Raw genomic sequence first — 20,160 nt, forward strand, 5'->3', positions numbered from 1 at the left:
GCACGTGACTGAGCGCGTGAATAAGCGTATGACTACAATTCGCTCGAAGTTTCGTAGCACTCTCGGAGACAAAGAGTCAGTCGAAAATGACATTATTTCTCACTTTTAATTTTGTTTACCCTCCCGTAAAACAATCAGCAAACAGGTGTTCGGCAATCGAATGATCAATTGACAAAACTTTATTATGAGTTCGATTATGTTCGACTGAGTTTGGCAATCGAACTATTGCTGTTCGAATAGGTCGGATTTCTGAACGTTCGATTAGATATCTCTTATATTTTGATCCATCGTAGTACTTCACAAGACGCAATCTGCTAACAGATGTTTCTCAAAGATATTCGAGACAATATTCTTACCATTCCTTTCACTATGCTTTCAAATTCATTGAAAACTTCCCTTTCCGAATTTTTTTTTTCATCCTGAACTCTTCAAGGTTCTTTTTTTTTTTTTTCTTCTTCGATTCATTGCTGTGGAAAAAAGTTTATTTCTTTATTGTGTTATTTTAATTTAAATCAGTTTAAGGCTCGTCACTGGCTGCCATTCGCTTGATCATGAGTTCCACAGCGCTATCGGAAACAAAGAGTCAGTCGAAAATAATATTATTTTTCACTTTTGTTTTTTTTTACCCTCCCCATTAAAATCGCCTTGGCCATCCGATGGAGCACATTTTCACAACTCTTTGGCGGTTCATGGCTCTATGTTATAGTGTTTTATGAATGTCTTGGACATGTTGAGTTGTTTATGCGATCGATGCAATTCGTTCCGGCACTTCTCCATATGAACCAAATAATGGAAGTGTCTGCTTCAAATACTTAAAACTTGTTTGGGGCCAAATGTTTCATGCAACTTTGTTTTTGTGATCAGGAGGAAATTGATAATTATAAAACATCGCTACGAGCTTCGGTTTTTAAAATTGACCTCGTAGTATTATTGCAAGAATGAGAGTATATTGACTGTGCAATTATTACTCCAGCTTTACGTTAGGTAACATGCGTACTGCGTTAGCTTTTGTATTCGATGGTTGACACGCTTTGCGTGTTTGCCTACTCACGCTTCATTGCTGAACGGCGCACGCTCGATTGTTTGTAGTTTGTTATATGAAAGAATAACATGCATAAGCTCATTAAAGGGTGCTCTAGCGTGCTAAGCAAGCGTGTTATAGCCAGTTCCTTTTGTTTTCAAGTGGAAGCGTGTTGAGAGCGTGCTATAACCTTTGTCCCTTAGATCATATGGAGGCTCACAGGCAGTATTTTGTTTACTTGTTTAGGCATGTGGTAACTAGGATTATGATGGCTGCTATGGATCCCAAACCAGAAAACTTACAAGAAAATGTAATCTTGAAGTTCAAGAACCTGAAGGTAATTACAACGAAAGCAAAATGAAATTTATTCGGCTCAGTTTAGATCAGTTTCAGTTTTTATAAGTTCAGTCTCAGTTGCTGCATCATTTGAAATAGATTTAACTTGAATCTTCTTTCAGAATGAACTCAGTGAGAAGCATTGCATGTTCTGGAGTGGCCTCAGCAATAGGTAAAACGGGAAAACATCTGACATCACCATCACAAACAATAATATCACACAAAATAATCCATTGTTCCATCTTTTTTTCTGAATTGATTGAATTTCGAATTGCAAGGAAAAATTAACATCACTGATCACAGGTTCGCGTAACGGTCCAACTGATGGGAGTGGTCTTGAAAGGAAGTGCGAACTGTGATTGTTGATAATAAATGACGTTTCCTCAACCAGAGCAGAAGTCTGATCGATAAGTTTTTATAAGGTATAAATGAAGGGACTGTACTTTGAGAGTTTACCTCGATTTCCTACACCGGTTATCACCCCAACTTACCCTTGTTTCGGAGTGGTGAACTCAAAATCCATCAGAGCCAAAAGCTAAGCATGACGTTAAAAAGACACAAATAAGCCATGTCGCAAGCAGGCAAATTGATGTTGCTTACCAACTCTGAATCCAGTCTTCTATATCCAACCGGCTTAAGTGAATAATCCCAGTAAGTAGAGTGAGAAGCTATTAAAGATTTCATCATATTAATTGCCTATTACTTTAAGTATTTAATGGTTTAATTATCTCGTTTTATTTTTCAGTCAAGATGGATTTTCGAAAAATGGATGTCATGTAGTTACATCCCAAAGCAACTCAGAAGAAACAGTCTGCAGCTGCAATCATTTGACTCATTTTGCTGTCTTAGTTGACTACAGAAGTGACAGTGTGGTATTACGTTTTTCAATATTGTTTTAAGCATTGCTCGTATGTTCATTAAATTGATAAAGATGTTATTCCCTCTGTTTCTGATTTGCTACACAGCTGTCCCAGAAGGACGAAGATATCCTGGAGATTATCACCTACCTAGGATTAAGCCTGGTAAAATCAAGATAGCCTTGCTAATAAAAGTTAGAGCTTGAAGCTTCTAAAAACACGAAAAAAATCCATCTATCAGTCAATCAATGTAGTAATAAGACCGTCAGTCTCTAGTCAGTCCTTCCGCCTATCCATTTATCAGTCATTCCTTCAGTTTTTTATCATTTTGATAGCCGTTTAGCTAATGAATAATATCATCAGTCAGTCAATCCCTCGACCGTCTGTTTTTCTCCCTTCAAAAACTTATAAGTAAAGTTTAGTTGAGTTAATAACTGCCCTGTTTCGCAAATATCTTTTTACTTGTCATGATATTATATTAAAAAAAAAAAAAAAAATGACTTATTATCCATAATTATATTTGTATTGTAGGGTATCCTGATTTTCATCCTGCACTGTCTGAGAAATAGTCAGGTAAGATCGAAACTAAAAAAAAAATTATCGTAACATTTTGCAAATCGTGACAGAATGTGGCCCACTTGAATAACCGGATTCTAGAACTCAGCAACTGATTCATGTTACCTTATGTTTATTAACAGATAAGGGAGCGATTGCGAGGCAAAATTAAAACAGCGATTGATCAGATTAGAGCTCCAATGAAAGCTCGAACGAATGCTGTTCAAACGATAGACGCTTAACCAAAAAGAATGTTAAGATGAATCCAACTGATGGTGGTGCAGTTTGGGCAAATAAATTGCACCCATTCGACTTATATGAATTGAAATAGGAATATCATTAAGTAATGGATTCAATAGGCGGCGGGTCAAAGCCGATTGTTATGTACTATGAATTTTTTAGGCCACGATAATTCTGCAGTCGAAACTAATCAGTCTCCATTGTCCTTCTGCTTAGTTGGATTGTTTTTGTAAATTAGAAAAAAGGAAATTAAGTCTTTCATGGGGAGGCAGAGGCTGGAGACGATTTTTTATCAGAGTAATTAAGTGACTCAGCCTATCGCAGTCTTAAACTGAAGTAAGTTAGGGGATTAGGTCTGAGTCAATAGCACGGTTAACCACTCGGCAATTCAGCATCATTTATTTAGCTAAATATGTGAAAGCTATATACTTTACTTATGTATGAATCGGAGCCAGATGTTAGCCGGATTACGTACATTTTAGGATAGACTTGTAGACATTATCGTACAGAGCAAGACTCCACCACGCTTTGAAATGCTTTACGTTATATTGTTATGGTTAGACAGGAAAATAAAATGCTACTAAAAAGAGAAAAAATTGACGGTTGTCTGTAACAAGAGTTTACCCAAATGCATTAATGCGAAATAAAACTATTCCTGGTTCCCAATCCTTGACATCAAAAAATTTATTGCATGGCTAAAGTCATGTTGGGAAGAACGGTGCAAGGAGGGTACTAAATAATGGGGACTGTTTCCTTTAAGATACCATGCAACCGGGGTGAGCAGAACTCTATAGGTCAGGCGTTACCAGAAACGTTTGCTTATAAGACAAGGCGGCGTGAACGAGGAAAAAGCCCCCTTCTAAATACATTCCAGGTCATCTATTGCTTATTGAGGCGACAAGGTTTGAAAAATCGGAACAGCATATTCATTAGTACATCTTGTCCAGCCGGTGTTAAGCCTTACTAGGTGGGCCTTAAGACATTATTTAACCGGGGAAATGCGGTGGAGTAGAACCTTTCTCTACCACCATCCAAGAAAGGTGTCTGGTAAAAATGTCTCCGAGTAACTAAGGGTGACCCACAGCTAATGACATTCTCCAATCACGGGGTGTGGTTTCAAATTGTTCTTAGCGAAATATATTTGTAATAATGATCCTTCAAATATCTCTGCTCGCGCTCAATTGGCCCAAACGCAGTGGGTGATATTCGAGAATATTATATAAGCGATATTCCCCAATGTTTAAAGTTTATGTCCAGTGCGATAAGCTTTCGTTTCAAAATGAGAGAGGGTTTCTGGTTGTTGTAGAAGAAGGGAAATCTTTTTTTGTTCATTAAGTCGTACCTGAGGATACCCAAAGAAAACAAAAGAAAACATTCCGAAGTAAGCAAGGGAAATATGTACGGATATCGGGAGCTGTATGACATTACGATGACATTATCTGTTACAAGATGCAAATAATTTTCGTGAGCAAAACTCTAGGAAAACTGTTAGCCGACTGGCCAAATTAAATAGAGGCTACTGTTTAAATATACAGATATACCTTTGTCAAGGCAAAGCTCGAAATTTCTCTTCTAAAATCGGTTCCTTTCGTAACAACCTCCGATATCGTTGTATTTTAGAAATATTTCAAAACGAGAACATTATGAGGAGCTGAATCGGTCACATAGACTAGAGCCCTAATTTAGTGCTCTGAGGAAAGCCAAGACAGGAAGGGCCCCTTGATAGAAAACCAGCTGCCACGAGTTTAACTCTGTGGAAAAAGTCAGATAGAGCATCTGCTATACAGTTGATAATACTAACTGGCGATTCTAAGGGTCTTAACTTACGAAATGAAATTGTTTGGTTCGCACAACAAACCAAAATCAGTAGAGTAGAGTTCATGGAAATCCACTACATTTTATAGCTGCCTGTAGAGGTTTTATTTATCAGGTCGAAACACGAGGTAAGTAGGCACAAGAAAACAACTTTTATCGTAGAAATAGCTATTTAGTAAGTATGAATGTTGTGCCGCGTAGCACTGGGAACACAAATGGTGAAACAGAGAATTAACTCTGAAGTGTAAATTAAAGTGCTATTTAAACTCATGAATAACCCACAGGGCGTTAGCCCTAATAAAGGGAACCATTCATATGTACCCTTACTTTCTCTTCGCCGCGATTCACCATCCCATATCGTCCCCGACTTTCTCTGTGCGACCTCGTAGCTCAGTCGGCAGAGTAACGGTAGATCTAATCCGGAGGTCGTGGGTTCGATTCCCACCGAGGTCAAAAGATTTTTTCTTTGCCTCGTGTGGTTCCCTGTTTCCCTTTATTAGGGCTAACGCCCTGTGGGTTATTCATGGGTTTAAATAGCACTTTAATTTACACTTCAGAGTTAATTCTCTGTTTCACCATTTATTTAGTAAGTAGTTTTTGCCATAACCAGTTCGAATTGAGCTTCTAACGATAATATTTTGGAAAATAGAATCAAGGAGTTATGCTATTCGGGAAAGGCAACGGCCCCAGTGAAGCAATATAGATCAAAATTTGTTGCAGTGGCTATGGCAGTGAAACAGACGGTGACAGGGACAGTGCCGTAATACTGCTAATAATAATGTATTTACATAGCGCTATTTCTATCGCTATCTATCTATGCTTTATAATGACTTTAATTAATAATCGAAAAACCCAACTGGCAGGATGCAGATCAAATAACCATTTACACAGCGCAGCCGAGGAGTTTAGCTCGGAGCGACCGAGAGGGGTGTAGGAATCGAACCCTGCACCACCAGAGTACAAGTCCAGCACCCAAACTACTCGGCCACGCCGCCTTCCGTGACATCATTGGCTGTATGACCCAAGCAGAGTAGCTTAACGCTTATTGGCTAGGTCCCCATCCATTCGTAAAGACAGGTCCTTGTGCAAGTTCCTTTTGCGTCATTCATTTCGTAAATGAAGCATGGTGTCGGTAGTTGTCGACTTCTCTAGAACACTGAACACTGAATACTGAGTAGAGTCGCGGTCTATAGTGTAGTTCCCCCTGTCATGGATTTGATCAGGATAGGTGGGTATTTGTTTTTCTTAAAAAACATAATTTGAAAAGGAAATAGTAATAAAAAAGATTCCTTAAATAAAAAAACGAAAAAAGAAAAACATTTGCCTTGCAATTAGAACCATTTGGGAATGAAGTAAGTCATGAAACCAATTGATAAGATACTTTTTTAAGTTGGTGATAACTCAAAAGTAACTTCTTTCCCTACTGAAACAGTATTCTTGTCACTAAGATGAATGAGGTGCACTAAATACGTTACAAACGAGACAAGTCAGTCGTTACACATTCCTTTTTATTGAAATCAAAGATCACCATCGCAATGCATGTGAAAAGCTTTCAATCTACTTGTTTGAGACTTTACAACTTCTTCCTACCCATTCAAATAAATTCTGCGATAAGACACAAAAATTGTTTTTCTTCTAAATTAGATAATCCTTTTAGAGCCTATGAAATAAAGATCCTATGCGTTAAACAATAATTTCGTTGAGAGTAATTACTACTTCTTAAAAAGCCCTTTTTCAAAAAGAAACGATTCTGAATGTTCTAGTAAGGTAACACCAGTGTAAAGTGAATTTTTTTTTCCTCTCGAGTCTGTATCTGGAAATTGTTTAGAGTTAACAAAAGAAGTAGTGATATGGTTTTTTTCTAAACGCAGTTGAATGCCAGTGGCAATGCACAACATATTTTGATAGATACTTTAGGTGATTTATCATTCACGGCATCTGCTCCTAAACGCTGGAACAGATTGCCATCAAACATAAGAGCAGTAAATGATCTTAATTGTTTTAAAACACTTCATAAAACACATCTCTTTAGACAGGCATTTCATGTTTCCTTTTATAGCTCGTTTTCATACTTTTTTTTTCTTTGTTAGTCAAATTGTATATTCTTAGCCTTTTATAGTTCGTTTTCATATTCTATTTTGTTTAGTCTTATTGTATAGCGCATTAGATCATATCCATATGTATTTTGCGCTAGATAAGTAATAAATTATTATTATCAAATTATGGGGCCGAACAAATAGCTTGAACCTCGCGAAATGTAATCGGAAATGATGTAGTTTTTACTAGAAATTAGAAAAAACTGTACATATTGAAAATTAACAGCCGAAACCTATATTTAGGTTTCGGCTGTTAACTACGAAAATATTATAGCCAAAACTAAAGCTGGGAAAGATCACGGAACTTTAAGCCAGGCGGAAGGCTTTTGATGCGTGTGTTAAACAATAGCGTTTAACCTCTAGTTTCCGAAGAGAACAGGCGGGACACTTTAATTATCCTAACATTTGCATTTCCAGGCAATGGTTTGTATGCACCGCAGCTTTCTTGTAACATCTCATACTCCTAGGTTCTTTGACTCGTCAGTGTCTTATTGAAATGAAACTTGAAACACGATAAACAACTCATAGCATCTGTATACCATCTTTCATAGAACGTAATCATTTTAAATTTGCGTCAACTAACATATAAGCTAAATGGTGTTTGCTTTGCTCTCTTTTAGGATCAGTGGTAGTTGGGTGTGTATACATGATTTACTCCGAGCAAAGTCTGACAAAATAAGGTACGTGAATGGCTTAAATATCTAGCATTATATAGCTGGTAGTGCATTAGAGAATATTCAAGGATTCATTCGGTTTTTTTCCTGATAAGAGACTAGTTTTATGTATTGGGGAAATAGTTTCAAAGGAAATTTAGTCTCCAATGGTATCCCTCCCGTCCGTCGTATTAAAAACCCCATCGATGGAAAATTGAAATAGTGGAAACGTGCAAAGGTAAGCAGACCCCACTATAAAAGTATATTACGGTCACGAATCCTTTCTGTCCCGCTGAGATGGACAAGCAAGAGTGAACGAAGGAAGGAAAACGATAAGTATTACTGCTTAATTACCTGAACGTCAAACTTGAGGTACGATCAGTAAAAAGAACAATTATAAGTGTTATGACTTGACCGAAGTGTCTGGATCCCTGTTAAAGCTTTCCTGAATTTGTACATGTCAAGGATATTTCAGAGATCTTAGAAACTGACGTTTATGTGTCATTGGTAGATGAAAGCTAGTAGCTCGTCATTTGCCTACTCAATGAAACGAAAAGTGACTTCTGTTAATTTTCTTTTTCCTTTCGATTAATATCTAATATATAATATTTTATTTATTTAGGCATGTGCAGACTAGGATTATAATGGAAGCTATGGATCCTAAACCTGTAAAGTTGCAATAAAATGTAATTTTGACGTTCAAGAACCTGAAGGTAACAACGAAAGCAAAGTTATACTTAAGGGTTCAGTTTAGATCAGTTTCAGTTGAAATTAGTTTTGGCTTAGTTAATGCATCATTTAAAAGAGATTAAACTTGAATCAATTCTCAGAATGACCCAAGAGATAAGCATTGTATGTTCTGGAGTGGCCTAAGCAAAAGGTAAAACGGGAAAGCAACTGACATTACCATCACTTATAATAATATCACATAAAATAATCCATTTGTTCCTTGCTTTTTCTGGATTGACTGAATTTCTCATTGCAAGGAAGACTTAATATTATCGATCACACGATCACCTGTTCGTGTAACGGTCTAACTAGCAGGAGCAGTCTTGAAAGGAAGTGCGGAATGTGGTTGTTGATAATTGGCAGAAGTCTGACCGATGACTTTTCACAAGATATCAATGAAGGGACTATACTTTAAGTGTTAATCTCGATTTCCTCCACTGGTTATCACCCCTAATTAACCTTGATTGTAAGTGGCGAACTCAAAACCCACCAAAGCCAAAAGCCAAGCGATACGTTGAAAAGACATAAATAAGCCTTGTCACGAGCAATCAAATTGATGCTGCTTACCAGCTCTGAATCCAGGCTTCGATATCCAACCGGCTTAAGCGAATAATTCCAGTAAGTAGAATAAATAATGTTTAAGATTTCATCGTATAAATTTCCCATTATTTTTTAAGTATTTAATGGTTTAATTATCTCGTTATATTTTTCAGTCAAGATGGATTTTCGAAAGATGGATGTCACGTAGTTACATCCCGAAGCAACTTAAAAGAAACAGTCTGCAGCTGCAATCATTTGACTCATTTTGCTGTCTTAGTTGAATACAGTGGTGACAGTGTGGTATTACGTTTTTCAATATTGCTTTAAGCATTGATGATCATATGTTCGTTAAGTTGATAACGATGTTATTCCCTCTGTTTCTGATTTGTTACACAGCTGTCCCAGAATGACGAAGATATTTTGGAGATCATCACCTACATAGGATTAAGCCTTTCCATCATCGTAATGATTCTAACCATAATCATTTATTCTTTGTTCACGTGAGTAATAAATGTCAAGTTTCTTACGCCTTTGATTGGTTGAAACTATCAAAGAAATATATAGAAATCACCGTGGTATATTTTTTTCTTAAATTAGAGATGTTCATAAACCTCTCACTCAAATACGACTGAGTCTCGCCGCATCGCTCGAAGCTGGTCAAATAAGCTTTCTCGCGGGAATGCACGCCATGGATAACTCAGTGAGTAACTTCTACTCACATTCACATTAATTAATCTTATTACTGGCCTCATCATAATCATTGGTATATATTTCGAATTTGAAATTTATTAAATGAAACTATTATTAATTTTTTAGAATTTATAAAGAACGAGAAAAAGAAAAGAGCTGGAAAAACCTTTTTTTTTTTCCTTTTTTGCAGACCATTTGCATCACAGCAGCAGTTGTTAAACAGTATTTCCTGATGGCCGTTTTCTGCTGGATGCTAGTGGAAGGAATCTACTTTTACTTGTTTATTTTGAAAGTTTACAACATCAGAAATAGGTTGATAGTGTATCAGGTCGTGGCATGGGTTATTCTCCTTTAATCTATAATTACTTTTATTATTGTTAGCACTGATCTATAGTATTTTGAATCGATTTATTGCTGATATGATTTCACGCTAACCTTGACCTCCCGCTCTCTTTGTGTGTTAAGGTTTCCCCGTCATTGTGGTCAGCACTTCTCTCAGCATCGCAATTGGAAAAGGAGGGATTCAAAGCTACACCAGCAACAAATCGTGAGAAACAAAGTTTACGGTTATTTTACCTCTTATCTTGCTTCCTCTCATTGTTTTGGTTTATCTGTGATTCGGTTTCCTTTGTTTTTAAAGAAAAATCGCTTATATTGTTTTTTGTTTTGCTGAAACCTGTCTTTTTGTCGTTTTTGCTAACTTGTTCATTTGCTCTTTCGTTCTTTCTCTCACACTCCTTTTCAGCCTTTAAATACCATCATCTCTTTAAGTCCCTTTTTCGTTTTTCTTTTGGCAGCATAGCGCACTACTTGTCCACATTACCCCTGATATTTGTTTGTTCTTCCCTTTTTTTATTCTATGGCCGTTTTAGTTGTTCTAAGGTATGACCTGTGATTTGATTTTCATTTAATTTTGTTTGAGACTTTTTGTTAGTTTCTCTTTATCTTAACTTTTTCTTTCCTCTTTTCTTCTTCTTTAGCTGTTGGTTGTCGTCAACTTATGACTTGATCTGGATATTTGTCGCATTTCTGACGGCAATTGGAGTTGTAAGCTTAAAATCAGATTTTACAATAATAATAATAATAATAAAACTACTTATATAGCGCTTATCCAGTCCTGTTCTAAGCGCTTTACAAAAATATTAAAATATCACACGTTAAAATAATATTAAAAGTAAGTCTTAAGTTAACTGATGTCTAAGATATAGGCGTTTGACATGGATAGTAAAAGAGATCATACATTAAAGTAATTTTTAAAAAAGATGAGTCTTAAGTTTACGTTTAAAAATATTTAAATTGTCACAAGAATGAATGTCATCAGGTAGTTTATTCCACAGTTCAGGAGCCGAAACAGCAAAAGCTCTATAACCATAGGACTTGAGATTAAAGTTTACAGGAGTCAGACGCAATGTTGAAGACGAACGGAGCGTTCTTGAAGTTGAATAACGGCGTATTAGGTCTTGAATGTAGACAGGAGACTGCTGGTGAAGAGCTTTATGGGTGAGCAGAATTATTTTGAATTTAATTCGCTCAGAAATTGGAAGCCAGTGTAGGTCGAACAAAACAGGGGTGATGCGGTCGAATTTACGAGAGCTGGTAATAAGTCGAGCCGCCGCATTCTGCACTGATTGGAGCTTTTGGATAGCGTATTTTGGGACACCGTATAAAAGAGAGTTACAGTGATCCAACTTGGAGGTTACAAAGGCGTGGACTAGAGTCTCAGTGGTCTTAATGGATAGTAATTTCCTTATACGGGAAATGTTCCGAAGATGATAGAAGGCAGATTTACAGACAGATTTGACATGAGGGAGCATTGACATAGTACTATCGAAAACGACGCCGATATTTCTGGAAGATGAAGACGGCTGTATTATATCAGAACCAAAACGAAGTGGAGGTATAGACTGTTGAGGGTTGTGCTTTGAATAAAGGTAGAGAAGTTCAGTTTTGTCTTTGTTTAGCTTCAGCTTATTTAAGGCCATCCACTTATCTAGATCAGATAAGCAATTCTCGATTTTAGCAATGCTACTGGTTAATTCCAGATCATCGTTAACGGAAAAAGAAATGTACAACTGAGTATCATCGGCGTAGAAATGAAATTGCATGTCGTGAAAACGTAAAATGTCAGCAAGAGGAGCAGTGAAAAGTAGGTAGGGGATCGGCCCAAGAACGGAGCCTTGAGGTACTCCACACTTGAGCTCACGAGATTGCGATTTCCTCCCATCGATTAGAACGACTTGTGTGCGGTTAGTAAGGTAGGAGCGGAACCAGTCAAGTGCGGTGCCACGTATTGAGAATTTAGAATTCAATCTTTTGAGCAGTATTACATGGTCGACAGTGTCAAATGCAGCGGAGAGATCTAGTAACAGGAGCATGACACAGTGGCGATTATCGATAGCAAGCAAAATGTCATTTTGAACACGGAGAAGGGCGGTTTCGCAGCTGTGGAATGATTTGTACAAGTCAATATCAAAATTGAAACTTTATAATAAGATACTTGATTATAGCACATGCACGTTGCTTCATTGTCGTTTTTCTTTTTTTTTTCTTTATATTCATTTCTTCATTTATTCACTTTTTGTTTTGCTTTGATTTTCTTTAACTTGGCAGTTTTATACTCGTACATGTCACAAGGGAGTTGACCACGTTGTCGCAAACAGGAGCCAATAAGGTTCAGAGAGTCCGGTTAGATGAAGCATTATATTTTTATATTAAAAGGATTTTAATTGGGCAACTGCCCACTTCAGTAGCTGTTAACTTATCTTGCCGACATATATTTTCTAACAACTTAATGAAAATTGGATATAGATATACGAGACATTAAATGACAAGTGAAGCGTGGTATAAGGGTTGATATTAGTTACGGGAGAATTCAAGCTTCTAAGTTGAAGAAGGAGAGTTTAGTAAACTCACTATTTATTTTTCCGATCGAGTCTTATTTTCTTTTCTCTTGCCAAGTTTGATAATGATGGGCAAGCCAAAAATTAAAGTGGAAAAGTGAGAGATGTAAAAACGTGCACCATGTTAAATAGGGTCATTACCCTTTCCCCGCCCCTGAAGCTGCATTTTCATATGTATCTCATAATTTCAACATCTTTTTGTAGACGAACTAACAGGCTATCTATAAAAGGTGAAAACTTTTCAAAATATCGTAAATTAAAGGTTCAGGGCTCCAACAAACCCCCCCCCCCCCGAGGGTTGACAGGGCACCATGTGCATGAGCTTCTATTTGGTTGTAACGTTGAGAGATAAAGTTACCTGAAAACTGGAATCAACTATTATCTGTTCTCTTTTAGACTTGGCATCAGAACATGCGTTCTGATGATTCCCCTTCTTGGCATCACTTGGTTGTTTGGTCTTCTGTCGCCACTACACAAGGCTTTTACCTACATCTTCACCATTCTCAACACCACTCAGGTTTGCTGTAAATTTTCTTTGTTAAATGAGGATAGCTTTGCTAATAAAAGTTAGAGCTTGAAGCCTCTAAAAACACGAAAAAATCCATCTATCAGTCAATCGATGTAGTAATAAGACCGTCAGTTTCTAGTCAGTCCTTCCTCCTATCCATCTATTAGTCATTTGTTCCGCAAAGGTCTCTTTATGTGTCATGATATAACATTTAAATCAAAAAAGTGACTTATCATCCATAATTATATTTTTATTATAGGGTGTTCTGATTTTCATCCTGCACTGTGTGAGAAATAGTCAGGTAAGTTCAAAACCTAAAAAAGAAAAAAAAAATACCAATACGGAATGTGGCCCACTTGAATAAACGGATTTTAGAACTCAGCAGCCGATTCATGTTACGTCATGTTTATTAACAGATTAGGGAGCGATTGGGTGACAGAATTAAAACAGTGACGATTGGTCAGATTGGAGCTTGAATGAAAAGCGAGAAGGAACGCTGTTTCCCATCTCCGAACGACAAAAGCTCAACCAAAAAGAATGTAAAGATGAATCCGACCAGTGCAGTTTGGGCAACCAAATTGCATCCATGCAGCGAATATGAGTTGAAATAAAAATATCATTAAGTAATGGATTCCAATAAGCTGCGGGTAAAAGCCAATTGTTATGTATTGTGATTTTTTTGGGCCACGATAATTCTCCAGTCGCAACTGACTAGTTTCCATTGTCCTTCTGTATGGTTGGATTGTTTGTTTGCTTGTTTTTTTTTTAATTAGAAATTAAATTAATTAGAAAAAAAAGAAAATAAGTCTTTTATGGGGAGGTAGAGTTGGGTGACGTTAGGTGATCCGGCCTATCGTTGTCTTAAGCTGAAGTAAGTTAGAAGATTAGGTCTGAGTCAATAGAACAGTTAGCCCCTCGCAATTCAACATTATCTATTTAGCTAAATATGAGTGCTACAAACTTTACTTATATATCAATCCCAGCCAGATGCTGGATTACGTGCATTTTAGGATAGACTTTTAGACATTATTATACAGTGTAAAAGACTCCAACAAGCTTTGAAAAGGTTATACTGTGATCGATAGACAGGAAAATAAAAAAAAGAAAAAAAGAAAGAGACTACTGTTAAGGAAAAGAGGATTATGTAGGATCCGAATAAAATGCAATTGAAATGAGAAAAATTGACGGTTGTCTATAACAAGAGTTTACACAGACACATTAATGCAAAATAAAACTATCCCTGGTTCCCAGTACTTGACTTTAAAAAAAAAAAAAAAAAAAAAAAAAGTAATTGCATTATTGCATGGCTAAAGTTATGTTGGGAACAATGTAAGGAGGGTACTAAATGATGGGGGCTGTTTCCTCTAAGATACCATGCGACCGGGATGGGCAGAACTCTATCGTTGCCAGAAACGTTTGCTTGTAAGATAAGATGATGTGTATGATGGAAAAAGTCCCCCGGGAGTTTGTATGCATTCCAAGTCATCTGTTGCTTAAAAAACTGGAACAGCATATTTATTAGTACACCTTATCCAGCTGGTATTAAACCTTACTAGGAAGGCAATAAGACATTGGTGCATATTATTTACCTAGGGAAATACGATTGAGTAGAACCTTTCTCTACCACCCTCCAAGAAAGGTGGCTGGTAAAAATGTCTCCAAGTAACTTAGGGTGACCCACAGCTTGTGGCATTCTCCAATCTTGTGGTGTGGTTCAAATAGTTCTTAGTGAAATATATCTGTATTAATGATCCTTCGAATATCTCTGCTCGCGCTCAATTAGCCCAAACGGAGAACGTGACCGAATATCTCCCAACTGAAACTGGGAGAATATCACCTAGGCGACATTCCCCAGTTTTCAAAGCTTACGTCCACTGGGATAAGTCTTTGTTCAAAATTAATTCGAGATGAGAGAGGGTTTGTGGTTGTTACAGAAGAAGGGAAATCTTTTTTTTGTTCATTAAGTCGTACCAGAGAATACCCAAAAGAAAACAAAAGAAAACATCCTGCAGTAGGCAGGGAAAATATGTACGGATATCGGGAGCTGCCCGCGAACATTAACTGTTCCAAAATGCAAACAATTTTCGAAGCTCTAGGAAAACTATTAGCGGAATAGCCAAATTAAAAAAGGTTGTTGTTTATATATACAGATTTACCTTTGCCAAGGAAATTTTTCTTCTAAGATCGGTTCGTTTCGAAAAAACCTCTGATACCGTTGTATTTTGGATATATTTCCATAAGAGAGCATCATGATAAGCTAAATCCGTAAACATAAGCCAGAGTCCGAATTTGGTGCTCTGAAAAAAGTCTGGACAGGAAAGGCCCTATGATAGAAACCACACCGGCTCGTTAAAGCATGACTAAGGATGATCAAATCGAGATTTCGGAAACTCTGTCGCTCACTTGTATTCTGAGGCTTGTTTGTGTTAGAAGTCTGGAATCACTTGGGAAGAATATGGTAAGAAATGTTTTATCACTGCTTCCTTTTTAACGTTGTTCAAAGGTGTTGCTTGTATCTGTTGTGCGAAGCGTGTGAAATTTAAATCGTTTTGTGTTGTTATAGAATCTTTCTTTTGATCAGCGTAACCTGTGTTAAGTTCCAACTTACAAACGTTGAGAGAAAGGGACATTTGTAAGAGGAAAAGCATTTGTTAGCTTAAGTTAAAATCATGTTTCATAAAGGAATTTATGATTTTGTTCTGAAAAAAGAATTCAGGTGAACCGTTGCCCTTTTTTCAAAAGTCCTAATATGAAAGTTAACCATGGGAACTAATAACTAGACAAAAAATTATTGCAAAGTTCTTTCATGTGTTAGTGAGATTCATCTTTTAGTGGGTAGCACCACAGGCCTAGTTCACAAGACAAGGTGTAAAAGCTCTGTAGTCTTACTTGTTTATATACATTATAATATAATTTTCTGTGTGGCAATTAGTTGTTACTTACACATGCAACAACGATTTCAAGTCAGAAAATGGCTAGTATACATTTTAAATGAATTAAGTTGTTCATCATTAAATATAGCTAAATGTGATTGCTTCACTATTCAATTTCCCATACTAGAACAAAATGCTACAACAAAAATGACACATGAAATGATAAGCTTTAAGATTCTTGAGTTTAAAGATAATCATGGTTTTCTCCCTCCTTGCACTACTCAAAAAGAATACAGTAATTCTTAACTTTTCCTCAAGGATGTCACTAAAGAGGGCCTCATTTGTACAATGCAGTAATTAGTTTGAAAATCACTTGAGTAGAAGATTTAATTCGCTGGACATTATCCATCATGCACTTGGCAAATGTTACCTTTTGAGCTCATTTTGTTCAATGAATCCTTTAGAAGCATAAATAAATTGATGACTTAAAAATTGCTGTACAAAATTAAACATTGTAATATGATTAACCACGTTATTGCTGTTCTCTTCTAGATTTCTTCCATGTTAAATTGCCTTCAGGTATGTTCTGGATCTACATGCATGTAGGATACTCATAATGATTTATCAGTTAGACTGTTATATTAAAGTTCCTCAAAATGGTATGTATTAAATAATATTTTTGGTGCTTTTTCATGCTTACAGTACATTTGGAACCTACTGAAGATAGCTTTTCTTTGGACTTAATGTTTAGGACTGTAAATATTAATCAATTTGGGGGCTTGGAAAAATATTATGCAAATCACAAAATATCAGCACGTATTATAAAACATTGAGTAAGGTGTGTTTATTTAAGAAGGTGGATAGTGATCTTCCATATTTTCAGGAGCTCCATGGCAACTTTATTTTTCCTCCATGTTTTTGGTATAACTGGATCTTTTTTCATGTAGTTTTCTGTGGGATTTTTTTGAAGACTTTCTTGAAGTTGGCTGACCAGTCAACAATTGCTTCATTTATTTCCTTGTATTGCTTTAGAACTTGTACTTGAATGTGTGCCAGGTGATTTAAGAAGTGTTCTTTGTGGTATCTTGAACTTGAATTTTTTGTTGAATTTTTTTAAAGTTTTTCATATAACATAACATCTTTGGTTGTGCTAAGAATCTCTGAAAGAGCTTTTGCTGTTTTTCTGGATGTTAAAAAATCTTCAGATAATTTTGGTTTCTTAACCAGTGGTTCACCTGTATCATTTTGCACTGTTTCACTCAGCTGTTGTGGTTCCGGAATCTTTTCATTTTCTAGGTTTTCACTTCTGTCTTCTTCATCAATTAATAGAGTTGTATCCTCAGCTTCCTTGTCACATTCACTGTCACTCTTGAATGACTGATCTTGAACTGGCAGATTCTGTTGCATGCATTCTTCTCCATCATAATTTTCTTCATGGGGAATTCTGGTAGCTGGGATTTTGATTCCGCTTTGAATACATTCTTCCCAGCAGTGTTGAAAGAAAAATTTTCTCCATTCTGATATTGGAGAAGTGAAAATGGTGAAGGGAAGGTCCTTGCTCCCTGAATTCAATTTCCTCAGGGCCATCAAAGAACTCAATGCAGTCTTCATCCTCAATTTCTCTCCACGAGACTCCTTCTACTGGTACGAGGAAATCAGCAATAGACTGAAGGTGAGCCTCCCAGTGCCTAGCATGTGTGTTGATGACATCTTTGGGTAAAACTGTTTTTCCCAGCTTTGGTGGGGCTTTGCTCATGTTGCTGATTTCCTTTTCTTGCCTGATGATGCAGGTCGCAGCAGCTATTCAATTGCGCCTTACAATAACTGAAATAAACTAAAGTGCTTGGAAAACCTAACTGGTAGGAGGCAGATCAGTCAACCATTTACACAGCGCAGCCGACGAGTTTAACTCGGAGCGAGCGAGGAGGGTGGAGGACTTGAACCCAGGACCACCAGGTTACAAGTCCAGCACCCAAACCACTCGTCCACGCCGCCTGCCGCGACATCATTGCCTATATGACCCAAGCAGAGTAGCTTAACGCTTACTGGTTAGGTCCCGATCCATACGTAAAGTCAGGTCCTTGTGCATGTTTCTTTTGAATTATTCATTTCAGAAATGAAGCATGGTGTCGGTAGTAAAAAAAAAAGTGAAAAAGAAAAACATTTGCCTTGTAATCAAAACCATTTAGGAATGAAGCAAAAGTCTTGAAACCCAATTAATGCGGAACTTTTTTAAGTTCTTGATAACATAAAAGTAACTTCTTTTCCTACTGAAACGGTATTCTTGTTACTGAGAAGAATGAAGTGCACTGAATACATCACAAACGAGACAAGCCAGTCCTTACACATTCCTTTTTAATTGAAATCAAAGATTACCTTGGCAATGCATTTTAAAGGCTTTCAATCTACTTGTTTTTATGACTTTAAAACTTATTCACACATGTTTTTTCCTTTAGATTAGATAATCTTTCTCAAGCCTGTGAGATAAATTTAGAGTAATTAATACTTCTTAGATAACTTCACAGGAGAAGTCATGACGAGTGTCTTACGAAATAGAGGAAGTCGGAGAGGTTTTTCGAGCGCGGTTCATGCTAATGCATTATCGGCCCTGCTATTTGATGGTTCTTGCATCGTTATTCGACATACTTTCCCAAGTGAGAGAAGGACTGTGGTTGATGTGGGAGAACCATTCTTTTGACAAATTCTCGCCAGCATTGCTAAGCTTTCAATTGCAGTTTTGAAAGATTTTCTTACAACTATTTTTTCGCTCTGTTTTCTCTTAAAGAACAATGAATTATGCATAATGAAGTATTGTCTTATTCGGAAATATAGCCACACTTTTTTCACTCGTAAGGTCGAAGCAGGATGAACAATCTATCATTGGAAGAAACTAAATTAACAACCGAAACCTAGATTTGGGGTCATGGGATATAGAAGATAGCTAGTGCCCGAAAATGTTCGTTATTTTTAGGTCAGTTGTGATATTTTAATGCTAAAGTTCACACGCTCTTTTCATCACGCTTCTGGTAAGAGATCTACGAAAATATTATAGCCAGGATAGACATAAACTCAACCAGTCCGGGCCATAGACAGCTTTGTCTATACCATGACGTCATGAAACATGGCGTTAAGGTCCAATTTTTAAAACTTAGGTTAGCCCCAGATTTAAGCCTCCTATTTTTGTCTATGATATTTATGGAGCCTGGGACCAGTTTACGTTATGTAGTATAGAAAGAGCTTAGCGTCAATGGCAATTTAAATGGCGTCGATTTAAATGTGTGGGAGAAATCCCAATTTAAAGTTGAGCTGCGATGACTTTGGGACGGTTGAGGACAAACATGCCATCAATATCATGTAAATTTAAGGTATGTTTGACTATTTTTCGGAAAAAAGACAAATATTACGGTGAAGTCCATATATGTGCTTCCCATTTATGAAACAGAAGTAGAGTGAACGTTTGTTTAGTTCCCGTGAACGGCCGTGGTTGTTGTGACAAGTTGTCTTATGCCGTCATGGCCTCTGCCATCTATCGATTTGTCAGTATTCCTAAGGGTCCTTTTGTTTTTCGTTTCAGCCCATAGATAATCTTATCTCCTTCTTGAGAACAGTCTATCTACTTAATGATAAAGGACTGTTGATTTAGACGATCTGACAAAAGCTTATTCAAACTAAACTTTTTTTGGTGTAATTTCAAATAATATTGACCAGGACTCTAAGGAAATTCATCCCAGAAAATTGCAGATGACATTGAAGTAAATATGTTATTTCATCAGTCGCTACCTTCCACGAAGTGTCTTTTCCACATGTCTTCGGAAAGGGATCGAGCCTGAAATTTCCTTGCGAATTTTTCATCGTGTACAAGACTGCCCTTGTGTGAAAAAGCTAGAAGGCCCCCTTCAAATCAAGCAAACAAACCGGCAACTGACGGCTAAAGCTGGTCGAAGCGTGTTCCTTGAAATTCTTACCACTTTTAATACCAAGCATTTCTTTTAACATTCATGAGAAAAATTTCCGATGAGATTGCAGGAAATATGTTATTTGATTGGTCACTACCTTCCACGAGGTGTCGTCTAGACATTTTACCAGAATGGGATAGAATTTAAGAGAGTGTCTCTGTAAGAGCGGTCCGGTCGATTTTGCTTGAGACACGGATTTCGCTCGTTTCTCGTATGTTGTAAGACATTCATGTACCTATACTAAAACCACAATCAGTTTGATCGGATCTCTTTATTTTTTTAGAGTTTTACGGAAATTAAATTTCACTCGAGCGAAGGCTTGTTGTGACACTTTTCAAAACTTTGATTTCATACAACTTTAGAGGACAATTTACAAAAAACTACAAGAAAT

At 36.9% G+C, this 20,160-nt stretch overlaps 1 protein-coding gene and 1 pseudogene across 2 annotated transcripts in view; one reads left to right on the forward strand and one right to left on the reverse strand.

Moving 5' to 3' along the window:
• LOC113668401 (uncharacterized) overlaps positions 1–20,160 on the forward strand; it is a 114,166-nt gene that overhangs the window by 6,647 nt on the left and 87,359 nt on the right. Inside the window, exons 8-13 of one of the 2 annotated variants that reach the window (XM_089183306.1) lie at positions 1,268–1,358; positions 1,480–1,529; positions 2,103–2,229; positions 2,323–2,379; positions 2,746–2,787; positions 2,913–3,605. In XM_089183306.1, the coding sequence (XP_089039432.1) occupies positions 1,268–1,358; positions 1,480–1,529; positions 2,103–2,229; positions 2,323–2,379; positions 2,746–2,787; positions 2,913–3,011 (466 nt within the window). In that variant the 3' untranslated portion in view covers positions 3,012–3,605. Of the gene's footprint in view, positions 1–1,267; positions 1,359–1,479; positions 1,530–2,102; positions 2,230–2,322; positions 2,380–2,745; positions 2,788–2,912; positions 3,606–20,160 lie in introns of those variants that run through there. The other variant, XM_089183305.1, reaches the window with a different exon arrangement.
• Positions 16,690–17,902, reverse strand: LOC149039877 (uncharacterized; annotated as a pseudogene).

Source organism: Pocillopora damicornis, chromosome 9, assembly GCF_964200805.1.
Source record: "Pocillopora damicornis chromosome 9, jaPocDami1.2, whole genome shotgun sequence".
Classification (NCBI taxonomy): Eukaryota; Metazoa; Cnidaria; class Anthozoa; order Scleractinia; family Pocilloporidae; genus Pocillopora; species Pocillopora damicornis.